General features: G+C 40.9%; 1 protein-coding gene across 7 annotated transcripts in view; it reads right to left on the bottom strand.

The window, feature by feature from the left end:
- Positions 1 to 26,317, bottom strand: part of STXBP5 (syntaxin binding protein 5) — a 189,638-nt gene that overhangs the window by 124,328 nt on the left and 38,993 nt on the right. For 4 of the 7 annotated variants that reach the window (XR_013345657.1, XM_077813176.1, XM_077813177.1 and 1 more), the window contains exons 5-7: positions 23,899 to 23,955; positions 2,645 to 2,779; positions 469 to 532 (exon numbers count right to left, since the gene is read on the bottom strand). Coding sequence is in view for 6 of the 7 variants with exons in the window: in XM_077813176.1 (XP_077669302.1) it covers positions 469 to 532; positions 2,645 to 2,779; positions 23,899 to 23,955 (256 nt within the window). In the remaining variant the exon portion in view is untranslated. The remainder of the gene's footprint in view (positions 1 to 468; positions 533 to 2,644; positions 2,780 to 23,898; positions 23,956 to 26,317) is intronic. The other 3 variants (XM_077813178.1, XM_077813180.1, XM_077813182.1) reach the window with 1 other exon arrangement.

The raw sequence follows: 26,317 nt of genomic DNA, 5'->3' as shown, positions 1-26,317 counted from the left end.
CACTGATGACAGCAGCCCTAAAAAGCACATGCTAAAGTTTATCTATCTTGCCTCTGACTGTTTTCAGCCTCTCCATTTTCTTTCACTATATCCCTATTGCCCATCACAGTAAGCTCCTTCTTCATTTATACCTTCTAGGATCTTCACAACTAACCTTTGTTCTATCTCCGCTTTCATCATTGCTTCAGCACACACACTCACTTCATTTAGCCCAAATAGCTCATCTGATCAAACCCTTCATGCTATTTTACTATGCCTATCTCAATACTTTTGGGCTTCCCCTAGCCCTGTATATCCTTGATATATCCTTTCCATCAGGAGTTTTTCCTCATTTATTGAGTACTTCCTCAAAATCCATGGCACTTGTATCAAGTTGTCTTTGGTTTATTTCTTTTTTTAAAAGATAAATAAATACACTTTCACATCACTCAATCTCGCTCTTTATTGAGATTTTCAAATTCAACATACCTTTCCTTCATCCATTGGATTGTCACTAATATGGACAACAGGTCCTGGATGAGATTTGGACGATCTGAAAGGGAAAACATTTCCATCTTAAATAAAACAAACACATTTTCCCCCCAGAATCTATTACAACTAGTTCCTTTTGAGATGAAATCCCGTTTATGCATCTCAGATTCACATTAGCTCTTTTGGCCACATCATCACACTGGGAGCTCATGCTCAGCTGATTATCCACCATGACTACCAATCTTTTACAGAGTCACTGCTTTCCAAGTTAGGGTCTCCCATCCGGTAAGTATGGCCCTACATTCTTTGTTCCTATATGTATACATTTACAGTTAGGCATACTAAAACATATATTGCTTGCTTGTACCCAGTTTTCCAAACAACCCATATTGATGCTAAATCAGTGACCTGTCCTCTTCATTATTTACCATTGCCCAGTTTTTGTGTCATCTACATACTCTACCAGTGATGATTTTATGTTTTCTTCCAGCCCACTGATAAAAATGTTGTGAACAGCTGCATATTGCAATTGCTGCAACCATAGTGAATCTATTACTATGTTACATTTATTTTATTTACCTGTATTTTGATTTTTTTAATTGAGAAGCAGTGATACAGCAGCCTTTATTATTTTATCCCACAGTAGAAAAGTAGCCTTAATGTTGACCATTCAGTATGCGTAAAACAATGTGCAAAAGTGTATATTACCACTAACTAATTTATTAGCTGCTAAATCACAAAGTCGCGGAGAATGTAGGACTCTACAGCCTCACAAATCGTTAGCCCCAGCCACATCTCATTTTTTGGGTAATAATTTGCGTTTTATTATTGAAAAAAAACTTTACACATTAACTGAAAGACGCATAGATATAGCTTTGTGTGAAACAGGGTATTGCATGCTCTGTTTGTAATCCATCAATTAATCATCAAATAAGAAAGCTTTGAAAATAATTTACAAATATGAATTGGTCTGCACTGTACTGAAGAGCCGGCTAAACACCCACTATTTTTCGATTTCTTTTCCATTTCTGTCAATACACTATCAGCTTCTGTTCCTTTCAGTTTAACCTAAATATCAGGATCATTTATTAAAGACAATTTCACATAAGTGTTTTATCCCTAGCTATACTTAGTATGTGACAACTGTTAGTTCAGTAATGAAAGAAATATTCCAGGATCAATAAAACCAAATTCACTTATTTTAACCACTGTTATTTAAGCCTAAAAATTTATTGTGAGCACAAAAATAATCCTGCTGAATTGTACAGTTAATGACTAATGAGTTTTATTGTCTATGGGCCCATCCTGCCGCTCATTCCATTCAAAAATGCCATTTAAACAATGGCATTTTTGACAAAGTGCATGCACGGGTCCAAAAGTTGTGTGCCTAAGTTAAAGTTACAATAAATGTTCTATAAAAGATCTGAACTAGAAAGAGCCCCAGAAACCTTTAATTAAATTATCATTATGATGATGCCATCTGACATTGGACTACAACAAAAGCTAGCAGACAAAGTCATATGGATGAGATAAATTAACACTTTTTGAACATTACAATCCTGTAGTCAAATATTTGAATACCGAAAAACTGGTTGGGAATCAGGCGGACTCAGGCTTCAGTCACCCCCTCCTGGGGTCGTGTAGTAATTTTTGTTGTCAGAAGGGGGTCGTGGTGCAATGAAGTTTGAGAATCCCTCTTCTAGAAACATGCAGATGCGTATATAATATAGAGAACTGTACATACTGTAGAAAATTCAGGGAGATTCACACACAAAGTGAATTGTACTGTACTTTAAGACTACTTTTCTGTTAAGAAAGTCTGGCAGCTGCAGTTTCACTTAAGAACTACAAAATAAAATTACATATTCTAAATTTCAGACATCAGATAAATGAAATCAATACTGTACTTCAACATGATCTACATACCCATCCTGGCAATGCTCATCACATCACATAAAAGATGCAAGTTTTTTTTGTTTATTCCCCACACTCATGTAGAAAAGAATTTTAGACCAGAACATATGTATATGTTTCAGATTTCTGGGAGATAAAATGTGTTTATATTATTTCTATTTAAATTTGTTATTTAACACAAATGACATTTCTATAATTAACAATGGTATCCGGGACAAATATTTTTGTTTTCAGCTAGGTAATACTTAACCAAACTCACAGTTCAATGGCTTTATTCCACATGATGACATAGCCTGAGAGCGTAAAGGATTCCACATTCACAATGTGAATGTTTCCTCTTTCAGTACCCACATACAGCCATTTACTTTGGAAAGGCAGATGGCAAAATGTTATCCTGCAAGATACAATGCATTCAAAAAAGTAATCAGGAAAATTGTTTATATATCCTACAAATACTTTGTTAAAGCCCAACATCAGAAAACCAAATCCAGGAAGAGGGAACTATTTTATCTTTATTGTATTTTATTTGTATATATAAATCACTCAGCCATATGAAATTTTAAACTTCAGAGACCTGGTGTAATTGCTACATAAAAGAGCATGCTTCAGAAATTATGATATAATTAAACCGGTCTATAACAAACAAAAATTGCAAGTGTGAAGGTTATCCTTGGAACAAAGGATAAATCTTCACTTAAAATTTGAATACCTTATTTGCAATTTATTTTAAGATATTCTAATTGTACACTGGGTTTCCAACTGCTTTTTAAAATTAATCTCACCATATTACTACTTTTTTCCAGTTTCAAGGGCACAATGCATTTGTGCCTTCTGTTTTATATATTGGTTTCAAGAGACACCAGGTTAATAAATCAAATACAATAAATATAAATTGTGACAAGTAATTTTAATTTTATACCAAAAGTTTTTCTTCCAAAAAATATTTAAATAATGCAATATTGAATTATAACCAATTTCAACAAAATTTATTTAAAAATAATTTTAGGCAGTGAAGTTGCTCCACTACATCCCTGCTAAACATTAGAGTTTTACAACCATATTTTTTTCCTCTGGCTCTTGTATTTCTGTCTCGAAGATGTACATAAACATGGGAAAAAGCTAATGGTCACTTATGAAGCAGCTTTGTGCAGGCATAAGACACCACAAGTATGTAGAAAACAGAGTTTTTACCTAGAACTGTCAGCAGAATCTTGCACTTTAGGTTCTTTGGACTCAAAGATAGATCTCATCCAGCCATGTGAATTTACCGTCCCCTAAGTTTCTAGAGGCCTTAATAACTGTTAATTCTACACTATGACACCCTAATAAACAAATGCTTGTGAGAGAAATTTCCCAATCATCTTCTATAGTAAAGTAAAATCGAGCTTCATTGCAACCTTCTCCATCCCCTTTAATGACACTACTCATTTTTGGTGGGTTTGAGAACTGGTGTTATAATGTAATATACACTCTAAAACACATACAAGACTTACACTCTGTCTGCTTTTATTTGAGCTGTTAAGCTAGTAGAATGATCACCACCACAAGATGCAGGGAGCTATAATAAGTGTAGGGATTATCTGGTTACTTCAGCTAGAAGCAAGATTACATTTTAGTCACAGGTATTTTTGGTAAAAGTCATGGCAACCAACAAAAATTGACAGCCGTGACCTGTCCATGACATACTAAAAATACCTGTGACTAAATATCTTGTGGGGGGAGGTTGGGAGCTGGTGCTGCGGTACCAGCTGCTGGGTACCAGCTGCCTGGGGCCATGGACTGCAGCTGCTCTGGCTGGCTGGCAATGGGCTGCTGCCCACCCGGGGACGGCTGCTGGGGGCTGTGGCTGCTCTGGCCGCCCACCCGGGGACCATTGCCCATGGCCACCCAAACAGCTGCCAGTGCAGCCGGCTGCAGGGCTGCTCCAGCAGTGGCCGGTGTGGCTGTGCCAGAGCCAGCTGCTTGGGCAGTCCTGGGATCAGCCACACTGGCCTCTGCAGTAGTGACGGAGGTTGTAGAAAGTCATGGAATCTGTGACTTCGGTGACCTCCACGACAGGCACGGAGCCCTAGCTATACGGTTTGAAATATTCTGTGTTCCAGAGTTTAAAAAAAAAATGTCACTTGGCAGGCTGAAGTTGAATACAGACTGAACAAGAATGAAGTGGGGTTGTATGTAGCTTGCAAATAAGCATTTTCATACCTGCAACCCCATGTCATTCACCACATAGCCATGTCTCATTAACCATTCTCCCTGTGCATTGAATAAGACTGTGAGGTTTCTGTGGAAGTTAGTATGTGATCAGGCAGTTAAATATAATTATCACAATGCGTAGAGACCCAAAGTGGGTTAAAGAAAGATTGATCAGAAAAAAACAATTCTGGCATTTTCCAGCTTTTGAGTTCTTGATTTTGCAACCTTAACATATTTTTGTAATTTTTATATATTAATACATACATTCCCGTATGGGTCAGAGTTAACATATAAAATATCAAGAATCTGATCCTTATTATTTATTCAAAGTGTATTTTTAAAATCCTTACACCACAAAAAGTGCTCAATAAACTCTTCATAGAATATATCAAAGTATGCCTGTACAACTGTAACAACTTCAAAGGAACAAAAATCCCAAACTTGGGAAAATGCCATACAGAATATAAATTCACTGTACTAACCATAAAAAGAAAAGGAGTACTTGTGGCACCTTAGAGACTAACAAATTTATTTGAGCATAAGCTTTCATGAGCTACAGCTCACTTCATCTGATGCATTCAGTGGAAAATACAGTGGGGATATTTATATACACAGAGAACATGAAACAATGGGTGTTACCATACACACTATAAGGAGAGTGATCACTTAAGACGAGCTAATACCAGCAGGAGAGCAGGGGTGGGGGGCTGGGAGAAAACTTTTTGTAGTGATAATCAAGGTGGGCCATTTCCAGCAGTTGACAAGAAAGTCTGAGGAACAGTGGGAGGTGGGGGGGAAGAGCAATAAACATGGGGAAATAGTTTTACTTTGTGTAATGACACATCCACTCCCAGTCTCTATTCAAGCCTAAAATTAATTGTATCCAGTTTGCAAATTAATTCCAATTCAGCAGTCTCTCATTGGAGTTTGTTTTTGAAGTTTTTTTGTTGAAGAATTGCCACTTTTAGGTCTCTAATCGAGTAACCAGAGAGATTGAAGTGTTCCCCAACTGGTTTTTGAATGTTATAATTCTTGACGTCTGATTTGTGTCATTTATTCTTTTACGTAGAGACTGTCCAGTTTGACGAATGTACATGGCAGAGGGGCATTGCTGGCACAGGATGGCATATATCACATTGGTGGATGTGCAGGTGAACGAGCCTCTGATAGTGTGGCTGATGTGATTAGGCCCTATGATAGTGTCCCCTGAATAGATATGTGGACACAGTTGGCAACGGGCTTTGTTGCAAGGATAGGTTCCTGGGTTAGTGGTTCTGTTGTGTGGTTGCTTCAGGTTGGGGGGCTGTCTGTAAGCAAAGACTGGCCTGTCTCCCAAGATCTGTGAGAGTGATGGGTCATCCTTCAGGACAGGTTGTAGATCCTTGCTGACGCGTTGGAGAGATTCTAGTTGGGGGCTAAAGGTGATGGCTAGTGGTGTTCTGTTATTTTCTTTGTTGGGCCTGTCCTGTAGTAGGTGACTTCTGGGTACTCTTCTGGCTCTGTCAATCTGTTTCCTCCCCCCCACTCTCCTGCTGGTATTAGCTCAGCTTAAGTGATCACTCTCCTTACAATGTGTATGGTAACACCCACTGTTTCATGTTCTCTGTGTATATAAATATCCCCACTGTATTTTCCACTGAATGCATCCGATGAAGTGAGCTGTAGCTCATGAAAGCTTATGCTCAAATAAATTTGTTAGTCTCTATGTTGTCACAAGTACTCCTTTTCTTTTTGCGAATACAGACTAACACGGCGGCTACTCTGAAACCTGTACTAACCATATTACAACCACATAAAATAATCAGTTATTTTGTTTCAGTTTTGTGTTGAATGCAGTAAATGAGCTGTTACATTTTCACGAATGTTTCTTTTATTTCTTGAACAGATTAAAAAGTAATGTTTTTCATTGCAATGAATGTCAAATATTGGTACTATGGTGGCAAGAGTTCAAATCTAAAATATTTCAGTTATACTAGCATCACACAGGAAAAGTAATGTATTAAACCTATGCACATTTTTCCCCTTTAAGCAATAAAATCCATAAGGGCTGATATCAAAGAGCAACAAATCTATGCTAGTTATAAACTTTAATCTTATTAAATGCAAAAACTTATGTGAAATCAACATTAAGGCTGCACAGTTAATATTGAAGTATGAAAAGCAGAAATTAAAGTTCTAACAGCAACGTTAATTTGGCTATATTGCAGATCCTGTATATTTTACAACATAGGTACTATAATAAGCATTCAGTTCCCAAATCTGAGTGTATTTAACTGTTTGAATTACTTATTATGATGACTTCAGTATTTTTCATTGAAAAAAAAAAATCTCTCAGATGTGCTGCAGCCTGCACCAAAAATAAGTTTGAAAATCTGGCATGCAAGCATTTATAATATAAACATCTGATCTTCCAGATAATTATACATATTTAGGTGCCAGCAATGTGATGCTGTTCCAGTCTACTTGAACATACAGATAAGTGCAATGTAAAAAATGTGCAAGGTTAGATTGTGATTAAGACTTATAAATTTGAGAGACTGAAAATGCCAATTTAACTATACGACAAACACCAGGTGGTATATCACAGCATGGATACCACATACTTTTCCTACAGGGTCTTATTTTCATGGAAGGTGTGCACAAATGTGTAAAAAGCTTAATTTACATGTGATAATACCATACCTGCATGTGCAAATTTATTATTTATATATGGCCAAACAGATACATATCTTTGCACATCCAGGTAAGGTATCTATGTCCATTTAAAAAGTCAAGGCATCATCAGTAAAAGCTGAATTAAATTGTTCCTTTTAAAAAAAATCGTAAGTCTTGAAGAGGTGGTGGTGTTGGGGAGCGGGAAGAGCATTCTTCTCTTATCAAGAAGTTTTGCCTGCATTGTTGATTTAACACAAGGGTCATGTATAAAGTTATGCAAGTAAAGCACAGTTTCATTATATTTGCACCCCTTGAGAATGTTTTGACATATTGGTTCACAAGTAATAAGAAAAATCCTAAGTGAACAGAGCATTGCAAAGAATAGAGTTTTTTGGACAGAGCAGCCTGACACAGGTTCCAAACATCCTGAAATAAGCAGAAACTGCTATCAAGGAAATCTACTGCAGGATCCATGGTAAGCTGATTTGGAATATATCCAATACATGAAAGAAGGCCATGACAGACATTTATTAAGTGCAAACTGACATTTTCACAGAAGAGCAACAAATTGACTAGCAAATGCACTGTCAGAAGGATCCAAAGGAAGGCATACTAGATTTACGGGTGCACAGGAAATCTTGTTCCCTTTGAGCACTACAGGAAAGTCCATAGTACACATGAGATAAAGATGGTACATGTTGAAAGATGGAGAAATGAAGATATCATGGAAGTGTAACTAGTAGGAAGACCATACAGGAAACCAATACAGAGCAATGCTGCATTGATGCAACATTAATAAGTTGCCTTTAACAACTAGAGAAAGAACAGAACTCGAGAGAGGTCAGCAGTCTAACTATTAACCACAATCCAAGCTCTAAAGAAAACGGGAGCCATCAAAAAGAAGTAACAGGTAAGTAACTGATCAGTGCCACCATAGTGAAAAGTCTGGAAAAAGACATCTGTGGCTCACAAAGAGAGTAAGATGGCATGCTACCTCCCAAGTGCCAGGATAAATGATGTCATATGACACTGATGGGAAATTCACAATATTTCTAGTCCACATTAGAAGATCACTGGTTCACTTTATTCCTGGGGCATAATATTGGTACTTCGTTAGGAGTATAGTTAACAGACTCTTCAGGTGCACAATTTAAGAACTGATCCCCTAATACAGATAACATTCATCCATTCAGGTTTATTCTCCATTCATTAGTTCAACCTGTCTCTGATGGTGTTTTCTTTTCCTGCAAGGTAGGTTAGCACTATAAATTATGCTAGAGAACTAAAACTTGGTGCCACAGCTAAATTATGCGTTATAACAAGTGTTGCACAGCCAAAACTCTGTGTAGAGAAAGATTTAGTGTTACAGAGATGATTGGTGCTTTCAAACCCAAAGTTTAGCACTGAGAATTGCTCTGGTGACACTAAGAGTAGAAAAGTAGAGTGCTCAATAGCACATTGTTTTTCATATTCACCTTGATGCAATGGATTCTTCAAAGGGAATAGGACCAGAGCACCCAAGGAAGTGTGTGTCATGCATTTGTAAGAGGAATTCTTTGGTTCAGAGGAAAAACTATACAGTTTTTGGAGGGAGGACAGGGGAGAGGGGAGAAAGATACAATGCAATTGGAGCACCTCTAGCTACTTTGAAGGAGTGGGAAAAGGGCATGTGAAGACTACAATTGTAGATAAAAGCAGCTGGAAGTCTGTGTCTCAATATGAACTATAACATTTGTTTTTTAATTATTTAAAAGTTTTTACAAAAGACTACTTTTGCTGGAAACAGTGTAACAATATGGTGGAGTGGGAGCAAAAGGATGTTGATATGCACTGCATGGAACTTGGAGGAGTACTGCTAGTTAGAATGGCACAGCCCCAAAGGAACTCAAACTGAACTAGACCACTGACGGCAGCATGCGGCTTTCCTGATAAAGCCAATGACTTAAAACTTGGAGCTGTAGGAGTGGGAATCTTTTAATATGTATATCTTTAGTGACAGAAGGACTTGTATCATGTACTGCCTCATAACTTTTAATCCTTGTTTTGTACACTTAAACACAGGATGAGGCAGACAGAGTGGGACAACGGAAGCAGAACACAGAAGCTAGTTATGAAAGGGAAAGAATAGGATTCCAAGACACTATCTTTCTATTGAACATTTGCAATCATTAAGATCCCAATTCCATCCACCCCCATTAAGAGTGGGCACACTATTTCTAGTCTGAAGCTGCACTGGGACTCTGCAAGTACTTCCTCTGCAAGCGGGAGCAGGCTATTCAGTAAGATTCTAGCAAGAATCTTTCCAGTGATGGAGAGGAGGGCAATACCTTGATAGTTGCTACAGTCGGCCATCTCCCTTTTTGAAAATGGTGATGATGTTAGCATTATGTAAATTGGCAGGGATTTCTTCCGTGCGCCAGATTTTGAGGAGCTTGTCAGTCAGTTTCTCTCCCCCCACTTTCAGTACTTCAGTTGGTATGCCCTCAGGACCTAGAGCTTTATTGTTCTTCATTTGTTTAATTGCTTTGCAGACCTCCTCAGGTGTTGGTGGATTGGCAAGCGTTTCCCAGATTGGGTGCTGAGAGATGGAGTCGATGGTGTCGTCAGTCACAGTCGATTCTCAATTTAGAAGCCTTTGGTAGTGCTCCTTCCAGCGCTCTTTGATGGATTCGTTATCTTTAGGAAGGGTACTAGATCTTTGGATCTCAGAGGTGTGAGGCCACTTGACCTTGGTCCATACAGGGTCTTCATCTCCCCAAAAAAGCTCCACATATATCATGTCTGCCAGCGAATGTTTAGATTTCTTTTGCTTTGTCCTCCCATTTGTTTTTGATTTCTTGGATCCTCCTTTGAACTTCAGCTCTGCTTCTGACTGGATAGTGGTTGGTTTTGCCAGTCACAGAAAGCTTTTCTCTTCTGGTCCAAAAGGGCTGTAATCTCAGTGTTATCGTCAAACCAGTCCTGATGGCAGTGGGTAGCAAGGCCAATGGATTCCTGACAAACCTCATGGATGGTCTGTTTTAGTGCTTTTTAGTGTTCAACACTTGTGTTGTCATTTCCAGGTGTGCATATGGCCAGGTTTTCCACTGAGGAGTGTTTAGAAGTTCTCTTGGTGCACTGAGGATTCAAGTCTTTGGGCGTTTTATTGCCGTCTGTGGGATTTGGACTGCTTTCTATGTTTCAGTGCAATCCTGATGGCATGACTGACCTCACCAGACGGTGGTCAGTCCAACAGTCGTCAGTTCCTCTCATGACATAGGTGATTTTGACATCTCTTAGATCCTGCCACTGTTTTGAGCAGGGGTGTTGCCAAGTTGTTTTGTACTTGTTGCTCTGTCTGAAGTGTGTGTTTGTGATCACAAGATCGTGCTCTGCACATTTGCAGAGTAGAAGGATGCCATTGGAATTGGTCTTGCCCACTCCTTCCCTCCCAATGATGCTACTCCATATGTTAGAATCTGGGTCAACTCTTGCATTAAAGTCCCTTAAGAGGATTATCTTATCTGTTTTTGGAATGGATGACAATTTTATCAAGGTCAGTGTAGGATTCTCTCTGTTCTTCAGCATAAAGAGTTGGTGCACATGCACTGATGATAGTGGTAAATGACTTATTGACCAATTGGATGCAGAGGGTTATAAGGCGCTCGTTGATGCCGACGGGGAGCTCAGTCAGGAGGTTGACTAGCAGGTTTTTGATTGCAAAGCCAACACCGTGTACACATTTGCCTGTCACTTGCTGGTTTTCCCCTCCAGAAAAAAGTGCAACCACCGCCCTCTTCCCTCAAGTGGCCTTCTTCTGCACATCTTGTTTCACTGAGAGCCGTGATGTCGATGTTGTACCTTGAGAGTTCTCAGGCAACAATTGCTGTTCTGCATTTGGGTCTTTCACTTTTTGATCCGTCCAGTAGAGTACGGACATTCCAAGTTACAAGAAACATTTTTGTTTTTCAACCGCATTGGGAGTGATCTCTCTGGACACGGTTATCCAGTCAGGTATGGTGGGATAGCCTATGTTTGGGGCACCTTTTCTAGTCCCTTCCCCATATGGGGTGAGCAGAGGGGTTCCTAAAAAGGCCTGTTCAGTCATGACCGCTGCTGCCGAAAATGCCCCCCATCCCAGTCCAGGGGCACATGACGACCATCTTGCAGTCATCACCTGTGTGTTGGTCTGTGACTAGGGACTCCTGATGATTACTTCACCTATCTGTTGCCACTCGCCCATTGCCACAAGACTTATGGGTAGGGATGGGGACAAAGTTCTTCCTGTGAAAGAAGCCTGCATATGTGTAGTTTAATGGAGTGGGAGCTGATGCGCACCAGCAGCCACACAAATCTTTGCACAAGAGGCACCTGTGTCTGGTGGTAAGGAGGTTCAAGATGACTAGAGGTTTCTCCTCTGTTGCAGCCTTCACAGCCGTTGAGAGGTGATCCTGCTTCATCCATCTGTTCTGTCGTTGAGGTCTTATACTGGGTTGTGTTGTGCTGGCACAATCAACAACATTTTCACAGCCAGGCAGATCCAGGAAAAATGTCAACACCACCACCAGGAGCTGTATATGGCCTTTATCGATCTGACCAAAGCCTTTAACTCTGTCAACCGTGAGGCCCTGTGAAAAGTCATGTCAAAGTTTGGCTGCCCAAGCAAATTTATCACCATTATAAGACTCCTCCATAACCAGATGACTGCCTCCATCCTGTGCAGTGACTCTGCCGCTGAGCCCCTTGTCATCCGAACTGGCATAAAACAAGATTTTGTAATGGCACCCACCCTTTGCTCCATTATCTTAGCAGCTATGAAAACACTAACCCAAGACCATCTACCACAAGGGATTGGCATCCAATATCGGATTGATGGCAACATCTTCAACTTTTGTCGTCTCCGTACCAGGACTAAAGTAATATTGGCAACAATAACTGAACTCCAGTATGCAAATGATTGTGCTGTAGCTGCACACTCAAAGGAGGATCTCCAAACAGTCCTTAATTGCTTCTCTGAAGCTTACAACAGCCCAGAGCTAACTCTGAACATAGGCAAAACAAAAGTTCTCCATCAGCCAGTTCCCAGACAATCATCAGACCCAGCAAGGAAGATCTATATCAACAAAGAAGAACTGGAAAATGTAGATCTGTCTTGGCAGCCATCTCTCACAGAGGGCAGATACAGACATTGAGATTCAGCGCAGAATTTGCTGTGCCAGCCTTGCCTTTGGCAAACTGTCTTGCCAGGTGTTCAACAATCATAACATCAGAATACATACTAAACTTTTACAAAGCAATGGTAATCCCAAGTCTCCTCTATGGCTGTGAGACTTGGGTGACCTACAGAAAACACCTGAAAAACCTGGAACGCCAGCACCAGCACTTTCTTTGGAAGATCCTCAAAAAAGAGTGGGAGGATCATCACACTAATGTCAGTATCCTCACAGAGGCCAACATCTTCAGTGTTGAGGCCCTGATTATCCAGCACCAGCTGAGGTGGAGTGGGCACTGTGTGAGCATGCCTGATGTACAGTTACCAAAACAACTGCTGTATGCACAATTCACTGAAGGAGAAAGAAAACAGAGGTCAAGAGAAATGCTTTAAAGCCACATCTCTTGATGTTATCTTGAGGGTGTCATCAACACCAGACACTGAGAGACAGCAGCCCACGATAGGGATAACTGGCGAAGACTTGTCAGAGAGGTCTACTCTTGAGGAAAATCGCCTTGCCATCGTCATAGAAAAACACCAGAAAAGAAAGGAAAGACAACGGTCATGCAGCAATCGCAGCCCAAACCTGTCTTCCAACACCTCCTGCAATGTCTACCAAAGAGCCTGTGGCTCAAGAATCGGACTCTTCAGTCACCAAAGAACCAATGAAAAATAAAACCTGTGAAAGAGATCGTACTCGACCTTGAGGGATCACCGACTATTTCTGGTCACCTGTGCAAACTGTATAATGAGCAATTTGGTCATAAAGTGCTGTCACTGCTGTGTAGGATTATTGTTCACTTATAAGCAATCGTTTTTAATTCAGGAGTAGGCTACTCCTGTAGTGGAATTTATGGATCCCTGTATAGCATGTAATGTAGTTTAGGATTCCACAGAATAAAAGGATATAAGTGAAAGGCCATCATCATATACACCTCTGTGCACAAAGAATATATTAAATTAAAATCTACACAAAAAATAAGGTAGCTTGCTTCCGTTTTCGCCTTTATGTTATTAGAAAGTTCACTTTCCACTTTTAAGGAATCTAAAAAAACTTCAAACCTTTTAACTCTATTGAAAGCGAGATTTTTTTTTGTCAACTCTAGGATAAGTATATTTGTTTTCCTGTACTATTTCTAGGGAGTAGTTTAATATAATAAAAACTTTTAATAGAATAATATATAGAATCATCTAACATTTGTTGGAGAGTTTATTTTTTTCTAATGATTTCCACAGGGAGCCTTTAACTTTTGTTTAAAAAACTTAATGCTGCAGATCATAAACAACTTGACTGGAAATCCGAGTCTTGTGCTTTATAAGAAACATTTATAAGGTAACATATCAGAGTGGAAAATGTAACAATGTATCAGAATGAACAGGAAGGAGCAGGTAGTCTAGTAATACATTGTTATAACCTAGCACCTCATAAAATACACATGCTGGTTGAAGCATGTTTTATGCCCCCATGGGTTAGGTCCACTGAATTTCAGCAGTTGTAGCATCACAGCATGCTGGGAAGTCACAGATGCATGTTAGTCGGTGAATCAAACTCTCTAAAGACCTAAAATTCATCTCAAACAGCATAATAGAAATTTCAGAATGAGATTGGGGCTTGGATATGGGCTAGTTAAATGAAATACAATCTAGCATTGGGAAAAACAAGCAAAAGAGATGGTGTAAACTGTATCACTATCAGTGACTACAGGAGAGCACCCCACATTTCTTTCTTTCATGTAATTTGGCTGGGGGTGGTGGTGGTGATCTTGTTAGATCCTTGAGTAATACTGCTTTTACAAATTTAGCACTTGGTAAAAACATCACAAACCTTTTATATAGATGTAGACTGTGCTCTAGTTATCCATGCACTGATCCAAATAAACTTACTATATTAATTTTTCCTTATTTTACATTAATGAATTTTTAAACCTAATTTGCATAATTGTGTGTGGGACTATATTAACAGTGACAGGCGGATCACTTGAGAAGAAATTTACGGACATGCTCCAAGGATTTCCTTTGCTAGTTGCATACCATATGCCTCTGATCAACTGTCAAAGTTATTTAAGAAAAATGTTTATCATGATCCCACCACAAGACATATCAAAACACTAATTACAACAAGAGACAGTTACTGAAAAGAACAGCTTCATTATGGAAGTCTCAAAGAAGGATCACTGATATTTGTACTAGCTTTTTAAAAATCGTATTATATGCATATTATGGAAATCGTATGTCAAATACCAAATAGAGAAGACTGTTATTCTTTAACAGTGTTTCTATTAAAAAAAACAAGAATCCTTGTAAACTAACCTTTAATTTCCCTACAGTACATCTCAATTTAATTGCCTGTCAAACCAATCAAAACTTCTGTTCATCAGGTTACTCCCTTGCTTTGTTGAAGGACAAAGTGACAATATTTTAATCAATGGAGAACACTGATCTATTGGACTGTTTTTCATTCAGAGTAACTAGATGCATTTCTAAAACGCAAACTGCAGAGAGTCATTAAACTCATGCAATTACTTGTTACATCATACATTTAGGTCATGTAAAATGCCTTTGATCTTTCAAAAACAAACAATAATTAATAAAGTTGCCTTTTAGATATTCACAAGTTGTCAAGGTTCCTCCCCCACTCTGAACTCTAGGGTACAGATGTGGGGACCTGCATGAAAAACCTCCTAAGCTTATCTTTACCAGCTTAGGTCAAAACTTCCCCAAGGTACAAAGTATTCCACCCGTGGTCCTTGGAATGGCCGCTACCACCACCAAACTAATACTGGTTACTGGGGAAGAGCTGTTTGGACGCGTCTTTCCCCCCAAATACTTCCCAAAACCCTGCACCCCACTTCCTGGACAAGGTTTGGTAAAAAGCCTCACCAATTTGCCTAGGTGACTACAGACCCAGACCCTTGGATCTTAAGAACAATGAACAATCCACCCAACACTTGCACCCCCCCTTTCCTGGGAAATGTTGGATAAAAAGCCTCACCAATTTGCATAGGTGACCACAGACCCAAACCCTTGGATCTGAGAACAATGAAAAAGCATTCAGTTTTTTACAAGAAGACTTTTAATAGAAAATAGAAGTAAATAGAAATAAAGAAATCCCCCCTGTAAAATCAGGATGGTAGATATCTTACAGGGTAATTAGATTCAAAAACATAGAGAACCCCTCTAGGCAAAACCTTAAGTTACAAAAAAGATACACAGACAGAAATAGTTATTCTATTCAGCACAATTCTTTTCTCAGCCATTTAAAGAAATCATAATCTAACACATACCTAGCTAGATTACTTACTAAAAGTTCTAAGACTCCATTCCTGTTCTGTCCCTGGCAAAAGCAGCATACAGACAGACCCAGACCCTTTGTTTCTCTCCCTCCTCCCAGCTTTTGAAAGTATCTTGTCTCCTCATTGGTCATTTTGGTCAGGTGCCAGCGAGGTTACCTTTAGCTTCTTAACCCTTTACAGGTGAGAGGAGCTTTCCCCTGGCCAGGAGGAATTTCAAAGGGGTTTACCCTTCCCCTTATATTTATGACACACCCCCCAAATCTCAGCTAGGGTGAAACACTGGCTGGGATTTCTTCCTGGAGCTCTAGGAAAAACAGAGTTAATAAGACACATGCATCTCTAAATATACTACCAAGTACATAAAGACTAACAATATTTCCCACATCTTAAGGACGATTTTAACCAGTTGATTCTGGGAAACTTTCACGGGAGAGTGCATCAGCCACTTTGTTAGAAGCTCCTGAGATGTGTTGGATGTCGAAATCAAAATCTTGGAGAGCTAAACTCCACCGAAGAAGTTTTTTGTTAGTTTCTTTGACTGTGTGAAGCCACTTCAGTGCAGCATGGTCGGTTTGCAGGTGGAAACGCCGTCCCCAAACATATGGGCGTAGCTTTTCCAGAGCGTAGACAATGGCATAACATTCTTTTTCAGTGACTGACCAGTTGCTTTCCCTCTCAGACAGTTTTTTGCTGAGAAACACTACAGGGTGGAATTCTTGATCAGGTCCTTTTTGCATTAAAACTGCTCCCACACCACGCTCGGATGCATCTGTGGTTACTAGGAACGGTTTGTCAAAGTCTGGGTGAGTTACAGCATTTAGCTTACGGTAGTCCACGCAAAAACGTATTTCCCCATCTGGTTTGGGAACTAGAACCACTGGAGATGCCCATGCACTTTCAGAGGGGCGGATTACACCCATCTGTAACATATCCTGGATCTCCCGTTCTATAGCAGTTTTAGCTTGAGGAGACACCCGGTAAGGTTGGACTCTAATCGGGTGAGCATTACCTGTGTCAATGGAGTGGTATGCCCGTTCAGTCAGTCCTGGGGTGGCTGAGAACGTTGGCGCGTAGCTAGTGCACAGCTCCTGGATCTGCTGTCGCTGCATACGCCCAAGGGTCATGGAGAGGTTCACCTCTTCCACACCACCAGCACATTTCCCTTCGTAGTAGACACCTTCAGGCCACTCAGCATCATCTTCTCCCTGGGCTGTAAACTGACCAACCTTTAATTCTCTGGAATAACAGGGCTTTAGAGAATTAATATGGTACACCTTAGGCTTTCGGTTGGAGGTGGGGAATGCTATGAGATAATTAACAGCTCCCAGGCGCTCCTGGACCGTGAATGGCCCTTCCCACGATGCTTCCATTTTATGGGCCTGGAGCGCCCTTAAGACCATGACCTGGTCTCCTACTTTGAAGGAACGCTCTCTGGCATGTTTATCATACCAGGCTTTTTGCTCTTTTTGAGCATCCTGTAAGTTTTCTCTAGCAAGGGCTAAAGAGGTTCGGAGGGTGTTTTGTAGGTTGGTTACAAAGTCCAGAATGTTAGTTCCTGGAGAAGGTGTAAATCCCTCCCATTGCTGCTTCACCAACTGCAATGGCCCCTTAACCTCACGGCCATATACAAGTTCAAATGGGGAAAACCCTAAACTGGGATGTGGTACAGCTCTGTAGGCAAAGAGCAACTGCTGCAACACTAGGTCCCAATCATTGGAGTGCTCATTTACGAATTTACGTATCATGGCCCCCAAAGTTCCATTAAACTTCTCCACCATGCCATTTGTTTGATGGTGGTAAGGAGTGGCAACCAAGTGATTTACCCCATGAGCTTCCCAAAGGTTTTTCATAGTTCCTGCCAGGAAATTAGTCCCTGCATCTGTGAGGATGTCGGAGGGCCAACCTACCCTGGCAAAAATGTCTGCTAGTGCCTGGCATACACTTTTAGCCCTGGTGTTGCTTAGAGCTACTGCTTCCGGCCATCGGGTGGCAAAATCCATGAAAGTCAGTATGTACTGCTTTCCTCTGGCTGTCTTTTTCGGAAAAGGACCCAGAATATCCACAGCTACTCGCTGAAATGGAACTTCAATGATGGGGAGTGGTTGTAGAGGGGCTTTGACCTGGTCTTGGGGTTTTCCCACTCTTTGGCACACCTCACAAGACTGGACATAGGTAGAAACATCCTTGCCCATTCCCTCCCAGTGGAATGACCCCCCCAAACGGTCTTTGGTCCTGTTCACCCCAGCATGGCCACTAGGGTGATCGTGGGCTAAGCTCAAGAGCTTGGCCCGGTATTTAGTTGGAACTACCAACTGTCTCTGAGGATGCCAGTCTTCCTGGTGTCCACCAGAAAGAGTTTCCTTGTATAAAAGTCCTCTTTCTACAACAAACCTGGATCGATTAGAAGAGCTGAGAGGCGGTGGGTTGCTCCGTGCCGCTGTCCAAGCTCTCTGGAGGCTTTCATCTGCTTCCTGTTCGGTCTGGAACTGTTCCCTTGATGCTGGAGACATCAGTCCCTCATTGGATTGTGGACCTAGGCTTGGTCCCTCTGGAAGCAATATAGGGGATGGAGCTGTTTCTGTTGACTGTGAACCGCTCTCCGCTGGTGCACTATGTTGGGATTCAGGCTCCGGCTGAGCCTCTTGTGTAGGGTTATCGGCTGCTGCCAGTTCAGGTTCAGTGGGGCCCTCTGGTGTTGAGGTTGCAAGTACTGGATTCAGTGCTGACACAGGGTCTGGTGTTGGTTGTTCGGCTGGTTCCGGTTCTGGGACTGGTTCCGTCTGGGTCTCTGGGACTGGATCCACTACTGCTGTTGCAGACATTGGCCTAAGGTCCAGGTCCATCACCTCTGACTGGGTCCTGATAGCAGTTTCCGGAACAGAGCTAGGCCTCACGGCTTGTTTAGCCTGGCTGCGGGTGACCGTTCCCACCCTCTTGGCCTGCTTCACATGATTGGCCAAGTCTTCCCCCAACAGCATGGGGATGGGATAATCATCATAGACTGCAAAAGTCCACATTCCTGACCAGCCCTTGTACTGGACAGGCAACTTGGCTGTAGGCAAATTGAAAGAGTTGGACTTGAAGGGTTGAATCGTCACTTGGATCTCTGGGTTGATTAAATTGGGGTCCACTAAGGAAGCATGGATAGCTGACACTTGTGCTCCGGTGTCCCTCCACGCGGTGACCTTCTTCCCGCCCACACTCACAGTTTCCCTCCGCTCTAAGGGTATCTGGGAAGTATCTGGGCCTGTGGACCTCTGGTGTGATTCCGGTGCAATGAACTGTAATCTGTTGGGGTTCTTGGGGCAGTTGGCCTTTACATGCCCCAGCTCGTTACATTTAAAACATCGTCCAGCTGACGGGTCACTGGGGCGAGGAGGGTTGCTGGAGAACGGGGTGGCAGGACGATAAGGGGTCTGGAGGGTTCTTTGGGAGGTAGGTGGGGCTTTGGGCGGCCCCCGGTAATAGGGTGTGGTCTGGGGTGGTCCCTTCTGGTCTCCGCTCCAACTGCGACCAGTTTTCTTCTTCTCTGCCACCTCCACCCATCTGGCTCCAATCTCTCCTGCCTCGATTACAGTTTTGGGTTTCCCATCTAGGATGTATCTTTCTATTTCCTCAGGAACACCCTCTAAGAATTGTTCCATTTGCATTAGGAAGGGCAAATTTACTGGAGATTCAACACTTGCTCCTGATATCCAGGCATCCCAATGTTTCACAATGTGGTAGGCATGTCGGGTAAATGACATGTCTGGTTTCCACCTTAGGGCTCTGAACCTCCGACGAGACTGCTCGGGTGTTATCCCCATTCTGACTCTCGCCTTGGATTTAAACAGTTCATACTTGTTCATGTGTTCTTTAGGCATTTCAGCTGCCACCTCAGCTAAGGGTCCACTGAGCTGCGGCCTCAGCTCTACCATGTACTGGTCAGTAGAGAGGTTGTATCCAAGGCAGGCCCTTTCGAAGTTTTCTAGGAAGGCCTCAGTATCATCGCCTGCCTTGTAGGTGGGGAACTTTCTGGGATGGGAAGTGGTACTTGGAGAAGGATTACTAGGGTTTGTTGGGATATTCTGCTGAGCCTTTATCTTCTCCATCTCCTCCACATACTTCCTCTCTTTTTCCTTCTCCTCCAGTTCTTTGTCCCTCGCTTCCATAGCTCTCCTGTGAGCAGCCGCTTGGTGTTGTTCTGCCTCCCTTTCTTGTTCCTTCTTCAGCCGCATGAGTTCTATCTGTCTTTCATGTTCCCTTTGTCTTTCCTCAGCCTGAAATTTGGCTAATTCCAGCTGTAGTCGAGCTGAGGATTTGGTCATTCTAACCTCTCTGTTTTTAACTAACTTTACACCCGAGGTTTAGAAATAAACAAACAAAACTTGGCTGTAAAATTTTGCTGTGCTGGAATAGAATACCTATTCTCTGATAGTGATTGTCAGCCTACAGAAAAAGACAATTCCCTTGTCTCTGTTCTGGGCCCAACTTAAAGCAAAAAACCTCCAAACTACTTGGAAACCTGCTTACCCAGCCCAAAGAAAAAGCAAATGGGTAGAACACACACCCCCTATTTACTTTTAGGAAGAAAAGAAAAAAAAAAAACCTCTGGGTTGGAAGACTGTGAATTTCCCTGCAGGAGTTAAGTACCCTGCCTCCAGGCAAAGAAAACCTGCAATTCACAAGATAATCCCCTTTTGTCTCTGCTTGGCCACAAAGCAGGGAAAACCCAAGATGCTTTCAGTTTCAAAGCTGCTTCAAAGCCACAGGAAAAAAAAATTCCTTTTTAAAATCTGTATTTCTAGTTCAAAAAATCTCAACTGGATCTCAAAATGATTTCAGGTTAATCCCACCACTATGCCACCATGTCAAGGTTCCTCCCCCACTCTGAACTCTAGGGTACAGATGTGGGGACCTGCATGAAAAACCTCCTAAGCTTATCTTTACCAGCTTAGGTCAAAACTTCCCCAAGGTACAAAGTATTCCACCCGTGGTCCTTGGAATGGCCGCTACCACCACCAAACTAATACTGGTTACTGGGGAAGAGCTGTTTGGACGCGTCTTTCCCCCCAAATACTTCCCAAAACCCTGCACCCCACTTCCTGGACAAGGTTTGGTAAAAAGCCTCACCAATTTGCCTAGGTGACTACAGACCCAGACCCTTGGATCTTAAGAACAATGAACAATCCACCCAACACTTGCACCCCCCCTTTCCTGGGAAATGTTGGATAAAAAGCCTCACCAATTTGCATAGGTGACCACAGACCCAAACCCTTGGATCTGAGAACAATGAAAAAGCATTCAGTTTTTTACAAGAAGACTTTTAATAGAAAATAGAAGTAAATAGAAATAAAGAAATCCCCCCTGTAAAATCAGGATGGTAGATATCTTACAGGGTAATTAGATTCAAAAACATAGAGAACCCCTCTAGGCAAAACCTTAAGTTACAAAAAAGATACACAGACAGAAATAGTTATTCTATTCAGCACAATTCTTTTCTCAGCCATTTAAAGAAATCATAATCTAACACATACCTAGCTAGATTACTTACTAAAAGTTCTAAGACTCCATTCCTGTTCTGTCCCTGGCAAAAGCAGCATACAGACAGACCCAGACCCTTTGTTTCTCTCCCTCCTCCCAGCTTTTGAAAGTATCTTGTCTCCTCATTGGTCATTTTGGTCAGGTGCCAGCGAGGTTACCTTTAGCTTCTTAACCCTTTACAGGTGAGAGGAGCTTTCCCCTGGCCAGGAGGAATTTCAAAGGGGTTTACCCTTCCCCTTATATTTATGACACAAGTGTACTGTAATCTGAATGAGGTGAACAAAATACTGGCTCAAGTTTACAGTTTGAAAATATACCAACGTAAATTATTTTGTATTGGTTAAATTTTTTAATTCTAAAAATTGCCAAGCTAACCAAGCAACTTTTTTCATTTACCATAATTTCTGTTCATTTTCAGCACAGCATTTGCATATGTAAAATGAAAAAGGGACTAAGTATATTAATGTTAAGGAACTAAGCAGTAATTACTGGATAGGAGTAATGGGATTATTCCCAAATTTATTGCAATAAAAACTTTACACCCCACATGACGTAGTAAAAAGGTTTTTGAGTAGCAGCTGTGTTAGTCTGTATTCGCAAAAAGAACAGGAGTACTTGTGGCACCTTAGAGACTAACAAATTTGAGCATAAGCTTTCGTGAGCTATAGCTCACTTCATCAGATGCATCAGGTTTTTGTTTTTGGGGTGTTTTTTTTGTTTTTTGTTTTTTTTTAAGACAGTGGTTGAAGATATTGGCTCTGTTTAACCTAGAGTTACTTTAATTTATTTTTAAGCCTTCTTGCCAGTTATCGTGTTGCTATTTCACAAAGTTCTATCAAATTATCCAACTAAACAATCCTATTCTTGAGACATCAAGAATCCTGCATGGTCTGAAATACCATGTTTGCAGCAGAAGAATTTTTACAAAATAAATGGGGAAGTTTTCCTTTTATGGAGTAGAAGGGAATATCTGCCTTAGAAACAGAATTTTTGAGAATTGGGATATGTGTGCCCAGTCTCTAGGCTAGGTTTTGGAATCAGTGTAATAGACAGACAACTATATTGATTGACATCCTGATAAAGCAGCTGTGTATGATCAGTGTTATGAGAGAAAACTGATGAATTGGAGACTGGACACGAAAGGGACTATGAAGGTGACTTATTGTTTTCTACACTTTGCCTAAAAAGGAAACTAAGATGGGAAAATTCACCAGATTCAATTTGACTCAGCTTAAACTTCAGAAAGTTGAACTACATTTGGAAATTGTAGATTCATGCTTATACACAGACTTATTATGCTTCAGTGAATTTACCGTGGACTCTTTACTGTATTTTACAGGAAACCTGATTCAAGAGCATTAAGGGAATTTTTATTTCTCGGCACTAGTGGAGGTCTTTGGGATATCTAGCACTTTAAATGATAGAAATGTAATATGTTAAGAAAACTAAATGCTAACAAATAAACTTCCTATATTCTCAGATTTGCTACAAAAGATATTAATCTACAGACCCTTCAATGAGAAGCTCAGAATCTTTGACAGTCTGGTCATTGATTAAAATATCTGAATATGAATTTAGGTGATTAACTTTAGGCATCCAAGTTTGACAACTCTGGCCATAGTCTGTTATTGTCTTTCAAGACCCTCACAATCTTAGCAGGAGATAAATACCAAGGGGGGAAAAAAAAAACCCACCACCACAAAAACCTTCCTTACCTAAAAAACAAGACTTCACATGCAGGTAAAACCTCAGTCATAGTAAGTCAATACATTATATCTGTGGTGATGTTAAATCTCCAATTGCAGAACTGAACTCAGTAACAAAAAAATAAAGTATACCGTTTAAAGAAAAAAAGGAGGTGGAGATTCAAACACCAGGCAAACTGTAAATTCCATTGTCCAAGCAGGAAAGAACTTCAAAATTAGTATTTAGTAAGCAAGTATTTAATAAGCAAGAGAATCAAATTGTCTCAAATTCTGCCAATATAGTATTGGTGTGAACAGCATGAAACTTGTGCCGTTTGGGGCAAGGGGTGCGAAGTGGGCAACATAAAGTTAGATCAACTTAAGCAGTAGTGTAGACCTGCCCATGACCATTAAGTTTTCCATCTTTCTTCTAACACCAGTACTAGCATACTCATCTGACAAATGGATAAACTACTACTGAGAATGAGTAGATTGCTCAAGACTGCAGAGTCAAATCAGGGGAAGAGACAGGATTCAAACTCAGGAGTGCTGATTTTTAGTTTTCTAGCAACACTGCCTCCTCTTAAATATAGGAAGGGGGGAGGAAGGAAAGAACAGATTAAGCCCTTCACCCTTGCAGGCTAGATTGCCATTCACAATGCACACTACTAGAAATGGCTGTAACAGTTCCATTGCCAAGTTAATGTCCATTTTCTTTGAGTTTCTCCTGTATTTTGAACCAAGAGGCTAGCCAAAAATTCAGAGTCTTAGTGGTTGTTCCAGTTAAGAGGAGAAAGTAACGATGAAATAGGTACCTTTAATGCAATCTTATTTACAAATAATGTACAAAGTCCTGCTTCCCCTAAACCCAGAAGGAATCAAAACAATAGGATATAGTTTCTTTGCTTATAACTCCAAACATTTTTTAGCTAGCACCAGACCCAAAAGCCCTCTCTCTATGCTTCTCACATACCACTTGTCCAGCCTGATTCCAGCTTCCTTCTCTGTCTGTTTCTGTGTACTTCTCTGTCTGAAAGAAAATTAACAACAGGGTGGATGGCAGTGGTCTCTTGAGCCCTTGAAGCGTCTCTGTTATTTTGTGGAATTTACTGGCTTACACAGAACATGCCCATTTTGTTCTAATGGGGAATTCACCACTCTGAATTTTCCACCCTCAACTTCCACAGGAACAGTCTCAGTTGCAGGGGTCAGCCATGATGAAATCATGTCCCACCTTGAATAGTCCTGTGGGATAACTTTGCGCTTAGTCCTGGGACCCAACAGTATCCTATACACAACTTCATTTATTATTGTGTCAGTACTGTATAGGGTCCTTCCAAAGGTTTATATAGATTTGGACTCCTCCCCTTCTTTCTTCCAGGATTATTTGGAACCAGACCAAGTCCCCTCTTTAAAAAGTTTCCCCATATGACCTTTTCATCTTATCAGAAGCTATCATTGAATTTTCTCTAGCAAAGGTGTGAGCTTTTCCAGTTCTGAATTGTAGGGTTTCTACATAGTCCAAATTCCTTTATTCCTCTTCAGGATCTCCATACAAGAGGCTGCTGCAGTCCTTAGTGCAAGGCCAAACATGAGGAATGCTGGGTATAGGTGGTACTCTCACCGACTGCTGTTCTATAAACCAGTGGTCCTCAACGAGGAGTATGTGTACCCCTGGAGGTACACAGAGGTCCTCCAGGGGGTACATCAACTCATCTAAATATTTGCCTAGTTTTACAACAAGCTACAGAAAAATAACTAGCCAAGTCAGTACACACTAAATTTCATACAGACAATGACTTGTTTATACTGCTGTATATACTATACACTGACATGTAAATACAATATTTATATTCTAATTTATTTGTTTTATAATTATACGGTAAAAATTAGAAAGTACGCAATTTTTCAGTAATAGTATGCTGTACCACTTCTGTATTTTTATGTCTAATTTGGTAAGCAAGTAGTTTTTAAGTGAGGTGAAACTTGGGGCTACACAAGACAAATTAGACTTCTGATGTAGGAGCAGGATTGTATAATTGAACTATAAGAATAGAGGTACTAATGTATGTCTTGATTTTACCAGCCACCCCATTTGAATAGCAGAAAGATGACCCTTTGGGGCTAGGAGAGATTCTGTTTCCCATGCATTACAAATAAGGCCTTTTTAGTTCTTTGTTTTAAGGCTTAACTAGTAAGAGACAGGATCCTGTGTTGTGTCTTATGTTAAATGGATTAGAGGAATGTTGAAGGCCTACGCGCCAATGTGAATTGTTTTGGTTATAAAATGTAGTAAGCTTTAATTTACAATGTCTTTTACTTGATATAAAATACTGCTGTTAGTATTCTTAAAGGTCTCTGTAAAAGACTGTTTGTGTGAATGAGGAACGTATGCATCAGGAAAAGATAAGGTATGAAGGCCATTGTTATAGCCAGATGGTCAAGGAAGGAGTGAAGAGACTTGACATCAGAGAGCCATCGATGTGCATCCATAATGAAGGAAGGGCAGACTGATGACCCTGAGGTGAAGGCTGGCCCCCGTAAAGACAGGACAATTGATTAAATCGAAATCAGGACAGGATGACCCTCTCGGAGGTGTATTGGAATGTTGACATCAAGAGATACACCAATTAAGAACTAACCGGTCCCAAACTGACACAGCAAAATCCATAGACTTCAACAGACAAAAAAAGACTATAAGAACAGGGTGGTTGGCCATGGGACTTTGGGTTTGTCTTGCCACACTCCAGGAGCACTGGAGCGTGACCAACAGAGCCCTGCTCCCCTGTGCGACCAATCTGGCTGGCCACTACATTGATCCAAACCATAAACATCGACTGGCAGAGGAAGGGGTGTGTGTGTGTGCACGCGTGTAAGTAAAGCATATGCTACCTGTTGTATTCTCAATAAATGTGGCGTGCTGCCTTCTCCCCATAAAGATCCCATGTGCTTCTTCTAAGTATAACACCGAAACAGGTATAGTAGTCTGAAAAGGTTGAGAGGCACTGCTATAAACCTTCAAAAGGAATGCAATATTCTGTTACCAGTCCATTTGGTGCTGTTCTATAAAAAGGTAGTGAGCTGAACACCACCATCCCATTAGACTACGGACGAGCTGGGGTATTGCACGTTTTATGAATCCCTGCTGAAGCACTTTGGATTCTAAGTTTCAAAGAGATCAAAAGGAGAAACTCAGTTGGGACCCCAATTGAACGACAAAGTCATTCACTAGGATGCCTGCCACCATCACAGTGCCTTGATTTCTTACTGGGTAAACTTCAGCTCATTTTGTGAAGTAGTCAATAGCTACCACAAAATAACTGATTACTAGCCAGTCTCATGCAAAGACCCAAACATATAAATAAAATATTGTTTCAGAAAGGCTCTCCCAG

The sequence above is a fragment of the Eretmochelys imbricata genome, chromosome 3 (genome assembly GCF_965152235.1).
Source record: "Eretmochelys imbricata isolate rEreImb1 chromosome 3, rEreImb1.hap1, whole genome shotgun sequence".
NCBI classification, from domain to species: Eukaryota; Metazoa; Chordata; order Testudines; family Cheloniidae; genus Eretmochelys; species Eretmochelys imbricata.
This window is presented reverse-complemented; position numbering and strand designations above follow the sequence as displayed.